General features: G+C 34.5%; 1 protein-coding gene across 1 annotated transcript; it reads right to left on the bottom strand.

Moving 5' to 3' along the window:
* Positions 1-3,428: 3,428 nt before the first annotated feature.
* Positions 3,429-5,296, bottom strand: LOC131071893 (scopoletin glucosyltransferase). Its single transcript, XM_058007865.2, has one exon. The coding sequence runs from the start codon at positions 5,151-5,153 to the stop codon at positions 3,672-3,674; it is 1,482 nt and encodes a 493-aa protein (XP_057863848.2). The 5' UTR covers positions 5,154-5,296; the 3' UTR covers positions 3,429-3,671.
* Positions 5,297-8,013: the final 2,717 nt, after the last annotated feature.

Genomic DNA, 8,013 nt, shown 5'->3' with positions numbered 1-8,013 from the left:
GTTTTTGTCCAATTTGGATGAATAAATAAAATATTCCATAGAAAAAGCAATGCATATGTTCTTGAAAAAATAAACATAATATTAAAAGTAATTAAAGATCAAGGCTTTAATATATTCATGTTTAGAAAAGAATAGATGGTTAGAAAGTTTAAACAAACCTTGAATTTGTAATGGTGTTTTTAAAATTTTGTCTTAAAACACACAAATTTGATGAAGAGTGCACACTTGTTTTTTAAGAGCATTTTTTAAAACACATTTTTAGCACCCTACTTGCATGCAACCTTTTAGGATGAGTGAATTCAAACTTGTTCCAAGCTAGAATGTATACACATTATAACATGTTTACATGATTAAAAACATTTAGGAGCTATAAAATAAGTTTATTTTGAATTATTAAAATTTGGCCACTTTTTGGCTCCTTATCTTTGTACACATACCAACACAATGTTTTGTTCATGTTTTTTTTAATGTATATTTATGAATATTAGATCACATTTTATTTTTACATTTTAGGAGTAACTACCAAGTTTGAGTTTTGTGGCAATATAGTGGTTAGTCAGAACTAGGTGATATTCACTATGAGTGAACACACTACATGATAATCATGTTAGTTTTATCATAAGGGCTTTTTTGGAGAGATATTAAGAAGATGTTTGTGATCCCCACTTCCACATACACTAGTATTGAACCAAACTTGTTGCTAGATAAGAATCATCATTCCATCCAATTACTAAAGGATATTTCAAAGCTTTTGATCTAGTTCAAAGATAGGGGTACTTGATTCTATGTGATTCTATGACCCTAAATAAGCCTCCTATAGTAAGCATGGGAAAGGGTATTGTAAGAATATCAAGACTATTATTTTTAGCTTCAACAATATAATATTTTAGGTAAGAGACATTAGAAAAAATCATGATATAATTGGTGGCAAGGCCATGAGAAACCATGACCCCTCTAAAATCAATAAAAGTGGCAAAGTGAGTCAATGTTGAGAATGACATTGCCACAACATAAATTTTTTGAAAACTATTCATGTTTGTAAAAACAAGATCTCATTTTTTAAAAGACTTAAATTGTAATTCTACATGAATATACAACCTCACATTAAATAAAAAAACAACCAAATAGTTAAAAGTATTGAATGATTTTATTATTTATATAGTAGTATACAAAGAGCAATATTAAGTAAAATTTCACAATTTTTTTATATGATTGATCATAAACCTTATTTTTCTTTTTAAATATTTTATTAATTCTAATATTTATTAATAAATTTGCGATTCTTACACAAATGTTGGAGCACTTGGAGTTACTTGTAGAAATTGGTGAGATTTTTTTAAAAATAATGCATTTATCCTATAGGAGGATGAAAATGAAACTCAATTGTAATAATATTATTGTATCCCTCCTCTAAGTCATCTTTAATATTAGTGTGTATTATTTTATCATATGGGGTATGTAAGACACCCTAGCTTAATCTTAACATTTCAATTAGTATCCATTAACTATTAATTGTTTCAATTAATTTTAATTTTGAAAATATTTTTTTCATATATTATAAAACAAAAAATAAGAAATTACAATTTTTAATATTATGTCTTCATAAATTTCAACATGTTGATTTTAAGACAATAAGGTAATCAAAAGTAACATATCCATTCCATTCTGATCACTAACTTATCTCTAAATCCATTGAAAAATAAATACACTAAATATTTAAAAATGACTTTGAATAAATAACCATTGAAAGATAATTAATAAAAAATAAGAACATGCTTGTAGACACCTAAAAGTAATTATTTTTAATTACTTTTAATTCCTCACATAATCAATTAATTAATTATGTTAATTCAAATTCTCCTCAATATTAATTAAATATAATTAATATTGTCACTATAGTATGTGACTGATTTATTTAATAAATCAATCTCTTTCTTTATTCTTCTAAAAGATTAAATCCTCGCAAATCTTCCTCTTGGCTAATTAATTTCAATTAATTAGTTAACCCACATGATTCCTACAAACCATCTTCTTAATTCATCATTAACCTAATAAAGTCTTCTAGAAACTCCCTAAACTCACTTAACCTTATTCTTCTAATTTTTAATTCCCTCCACTCATTCTCTCTCCTAGTCAAATCCTCCTACAAATCCTAATCCCACCTAACATTTCCTCTAAACCCCCTCCTAATGAGTTGCTAATGGCTCATCATCATAATTAGCCACGAAGTCAACTCCTTGTCCCTTCTCTCCAACCACTAGCTTTTAATGCTCTTTTCCTAAGTGAATGTGAGATTTTTAGAATCTCACAATCTTCTAGGCATCTCCTCTCCCAAGGAATTTTTAATTCCTTCTTATTCCTCCAATCCCCATGATTATCCCTTTTTGGAGAATTTTAAATTTCTCCTCCCCATTCTTCAAGGAATGTCACATCCCTTGCTCCTCTCAAGGCACATTGGGAAGTCTTTCCAATGCACTTTGCTCTTCTCAAGGTACCTTGGGAAGTCTTCCCAATGTACCTTGAGGAGTGTGGAGACAAGAAATGCCTTTAAGGCATATCTTTTGGTCTCCACACCCTCTCTTGGGCATTGTGGGAGCTCACAAGCAATCTTAGCCCTTCATCTTGAATCCATCCTAGCCATCCATTTTTCCTCTCCTCTTCCTATAAATTGGGGATGTCATCCCTTCATTTTTCATCTCCAAGTTCAGTAATCTTATGCTGCCCTTTTGAGCCCAGGAAAATCATTTTAGCATCCTTATCATGTTCAAATCGTATTTCATCCACACTTGATCATCGCATCCTTATCATCTTCCAAATCCATTCCATTTGTGCACAACATTGGAGAGTCATCCACATCAAGCAAGCAAGAGGAGCACATCAAGTGGAGCATCATCCAAGGGCGCCTTCACTTCATCAAGCTCCATCCGAAGGAGAAGGTAAAAGGATTGTGTGAGGTATATACATTTTCATTATTCATGTTTTCATGCATTTCAAATTATGTCTTTGATTTCATAGGCTTCCATGTTTGATTTGCATGCTTATTAACTAATCCACCTCACAGGTCTTTTTCCTCTCTTCAATGATAATTTTGAAATTGATGTTATTATTTCAATTTCCAAAAATAAATACACAAGCAGTCAAACTTTGAATCAAAATGATAGAGAAGTTTTATTTAATTATTTGATCAAAAATATAATTAATATAATATTAAATTATGATATTTAATTTTTTTAATTCTCAGTCTAAAAATATAATTTTAAAATAATAAGAGTCAATCTAAAAATTTAATTTTAAAATAGTAGAAATCATATTGTGATTTATATATTGAAATAAACATTTTTTATTAATATATCTTATTCGACTTTGCATCAATAAAGATAAAATAGAATAATAATATTTTGTTTAAAGTTACAATAATAAAAGGGCGATCAACGAGAGTTTAACAAAAGGGACCTAGTCTTGAACATCGCAAAACAAACAGATCAAGTCCGACAGAAATTTAAGTAGCTAAAACCACTCCTGAAACTTGAACAGCAAAAACCACTCCCTGTAATAACAAAAGATCAATATCATTTGATTTCCCCAAACATCCCTAACACAGAATCATCAAGGAGCTCCCGCACTCGCCTGATAACACCGCCCAAACAAATTGGACAACAGATCGATTCATTTCAGTTGCTCCCTTTTGTTCTGTTCAATTTATGCATGTCACTTACAAAAGCTCTCAAGTCTGCTGCTGAAGATCCTTCCCGTTCGATCGCGTTTAGAGCCATTTCCTTCAATTGTTCTGCACGCTCTCGTATCTCTCCTCTTTTGTGTCCAATTAGAGCCACTGTAACAGCCTCCTTTACTCTTTCCTCCTTCGGAATTCCATCTCTGTTTTCACAGAATTGAATTCCTATGCCTAATTCTGCAAAAAGTTTTGAGTTGAAGTGCTGATCTCCAAACATGGGCCATGCGAGTATTGGAACACCAAAAGAAATGCTTTCCAGCGCAGAGTTCCATCCGCAGTGGCTTATAAAAGCACCTACTGAAGGATGGGAAAGAATTACAAGCTGGGGCGCCCAGTCGCGTATGATGAACCCTCTCTCCTTTGTTCGCTCCAGAAAACCCTCCGGCAGATACGTGCTAATGCAGTCGGTCTTTGATTCTGAAGATTCTGGTTCCATCTTTTGGGATACTTTGATAGCCCAAACAAATGGCTGCCCGCTGGCTTCCAGACCTCTGGCCAAAGCCTGCGTTTGCTCTTCTGATAAGAAGGTCTGGCTCCCAAAAGAAACGTGCACAACGGAGCGAGGGTTTTGAGAATCCAGCCAGCAAACCAATTCTTGTTCTCTGTTGTCCCTCATCTTCCCTCCCATGTTAACGTTACCAGATCCGCTATATAAATTTTGGGGATGTACAGGACCTATGGCCCAAACTGATTTAGCGGTTAATTTTTTCAAGTGCTGGACATAGAAAGGCTCGAGCTCGTGGAACGTATTTATTAGTATTCCTGATCCTTTACCAATTTCCTGCATACGGTGAAAAATGAAATGCTGGATGAAGTCTGTAAGATCTGGATTGAAATAACCGGGGGACACTTCATGTTTAAACAATCTGAGAGGATGCGGAAGATCGAAGCTAACCATTACACTGTCCTCCCCTTCTTTCTCCAATGCGTTATGCAATATCGAACACGACATGGAATGCATCAGACTTATTGCAAAGGCCCCGCAGGTATTGAACAGAATACTGGCAGCGTTATATTTTTGGGCTGTGTCTACAGCCCAACCCACGAACATATCGTGGATGATACACAGAGGAGGTGCTGCTGTTTGTTGGTGGAATTGCTGCTCCATCCAAATGTTGAAAGGGTGTTGAAGGCTTTGTGCTAGCTGAAAGGTAAGGTCGTCTGATTCTGGGGAAAGGAGATCAGTGCTCTCTTGTCCTTGTAAGCCTTCCACGGAGGGCGTGGGAAGGGCCACCAGGCGAACATCGAGACCATCGTTTAGACGTTGAGAAAGGAGAATCTGCAGACGGGAGATGTTACCTGGTGTTGTGACATAACTGACGGCTATGCCATGGGAAGAGAGGAGCTTTGCCAGGTGGAGAAAAGGGATGAAGTGACCCATTGCTGGGAATGGCACTGCCACAACATGAGGCTTCTGCATCTCAATCTTCTTTTACCAAAACAATCCACCGAAACAAGATAGTCCTCCTGTATACATACGAGCTGATTTCTATTTCTATACGATTGGCATGTGTTAGGCAGCGTGTTGCCCACGTAAAAGAAGTCTCCGCATCTCTCGTGAAACTTCTCAATTTTGACTCGATTACAACGATCTCACCTGTGGACAAGTCATTTCAAACTCTTTTTTCCTTCTGTGTCGCCTAACTCTGTAAACAGAGCTTGGTTTCCCTAAAATACCAATAACTAATTCTAAACTGCATCCAGTTCCTTCTAAGAACTAAGACAAACTTACATGAATATGAATGATTTTAATGTTCACAAGATCAAACTCTCTAAGAGATCGAAAATTGATTTTAATGATGTTCACAAGATCAAACAGTCTTAAGAGATTGAGAATTACAGTTTTAAATTGTCTTCAAACTTCTTTCTATGCCTCATCAATTTCTCGTTAGCTGCAAGACTAACCGATTGGAACACTCACCCAAATTCTTGAGAAATTATATTATTTGATAAGATTATGAAGCAACATAAGATAGTTATCAGGAGAAATCCAATCTATTCACCCCTAAATCATATTTAGTTTCTTAATTTATTGAATGCTAAGTGAGTAGAGCAACAGGGAGTAAAACAATCTCTCTTCTTTTGAACAATGATCACATTGCCAGCGTGATAGCATAAAATTGAAATGTTAGCCTTGCTCTCGTTTTATTTAATGCCATGCACATAGTCATTGGCATCACTCAATGAATGGCCTTACAACGAATCTATGAAAAATGGTTATCGAAATGGATGAGAGATTTACAAAAGATACCAGCTGAAGGACCAAGAAAATGAAGACGGTAAAAGCAATTGTAGGGTTGCAGGAAATAGCCTTGAGATGATTGGATCACAATTTAACAATTACATCGAAAAGGTATCAAACAGGATCCAACTAAAATGAAGCTTCCAGTCAACTGGCAGATTCTGATCAATGCATCTGAAATTATGTGTCAATCCCTCTGATGGAATGTGACTAAAGAACATTTCCGTGGAAAATTTTTGAGGATGACTCCTTTGGATACATTTTTATGAAGCATCATATTATAGCAGTATGATTGGGAGATAAAACACTATAATGTTCTTATTAAGCCAAGGAGTATAGAAGGACATTTGCTGTCGGAGGTTTGCTTTGCAAGGCCAATAGATTCAGATACATTAGTTGGTTTGTTTTATGATTTAAACGGCACCTAGAGTTAGTTCACTTTTGGAGGTTTGGGATAAAGGTCTAGCAATTCCCTTACTGGATGGAGGGCTGCAAGTGTGACTGAAAACTCATGATCAGCTTGCACCACGCTCCCAAATATGTAATTAAAGAGTAATTTGCATTGAGGTAAGCATAGATCGTCTCTTTTAAATAATCATTCATGCAAGTGGCTTCATGAATAGGACTCTGTCATCTTCTAAAATAGATTAATATTATAATTTTTTTAACTTCTATTTTTGGAATTGATAAATAAAAGCATGTGATCTTTTCGGGCTCTCGATAAAGACTACCCAAATAAGGATGGACAGAAATATTTAATTGCAAGGATATTGAATAATACCTTCAATTTGAAACGGTAAGTTATGCAGCTTTGTCCAAAAGAGGTGTAGATTAGCATGCAAAGTGTTTGTTAAAATGTCCAAAACAGAGTATTGTAATCCAATTTAGATTATATGCAAAACCAGCTATAATTCCAACTGCCATATGAGAAGCATAGATAAACAACAGGTGCATTACTTACGTCGAAGGTGGTGGCAGCAAGCGACAACCAAGAAAAACATCACAAGTTGACATATAAGAGTCAAGACACAGGACCCCATTGTGGTTTTTTTTTAAACTATTTCATTCCACAAAATATATAAAACAGAGAGCAAAAAATTTTGAGCAAAATTGATGATCCGTTTGATTGATTAAGACTCTCATCTTATATCGATTTTAAAAAAATAACTGATGTTATAAATGCTGCCTTTAGACCTGCAAGACCTTAACAATCACACATAAAGAAACAAACCAGATTTTCTTCTAATATAACAACATGCTCCATTCACATTGCAGCTATTTTATGATACCACCCCAGTGCAAGTACCTAATGAACATGACATATCTAAATGCCAATAATATATAAAAGAACATCTAAAACTATAAACATATAGAGTATTTTTTATAGATCTCAGAAAACTCAACAATTATCCCCATCAGCAAGCTCTCTCGCCCTTCTTCAAGGGAAACATCAATGTAATTTTCAACAGACTATAAAATTGTACAAGTGAATGCTGATAAGTGTGAAGGTTGTTAAATAGGACTCTAACACGGTGCATAGGATTTGAAGGAAATGTTTGCATTTCTGTCATCTGAATATGATCTCATATATTAGAGATCTTCAAGGATGTAAGAATCCCAGATATCCTACGAAGCACCATTCTTTGTGGATATACTTAGATTTCAGACTTACAAAATTTTAACACTTCCTAACACATTCTTTTATACCATTACTTTTGTATGGAACTGGAAGCCATTGTAAACTTTAGTTTGCATGCTTGATCATCCTCCCCCTCTCTCTCTCTCTATATATAGATATACACAAATATTATTCCGAAAGAGGATTGCGTTCCTAAAGGAGCTAGAATCTGAAAAAAGACAGCCAAAATATGAGCTCTTCCTGGGAGATAGTAATAAATGAATGTTGGATGTCCTGAAGATGATGGATATCCCGAGTATGCAAAATCTAGTTAGGCAATAGGGTAATTCTAAACTATGGAATGTGACGAATTGTAATTGATATTGACAAGTTAAAGTTCGTTTGAAATAAATTTATTTC

Source organism: Cryptomeria japonica, chromosome 1, assembly GCF_030272615.1.
Source record: "Cryptomeria japonica chromosome 1, Sugi_1.0, whole genome shotgun sequence".
NCBI classification, from domain to species: domain Eukaryota; kingdom Viridiplantae; phylum Streptophyta; class Pinopsida; order Cupressales; family Cupressaceae; genus Cryptomeria; species Cryptomeria japonica.
This window is presented reverse-complemented; position numbering and strand designations above follow the sequence as displayed.

What these genes read in the sequence shown, in the direction of transcription:
- LOC131071893 (XM_058007865.2), bottom strand. Translation starts at nt 5,153, where the DNA reads ATGCAGAAGCCTCATGTTGTGGCAGTGCCATTCCCAGCAATGGGTCAC.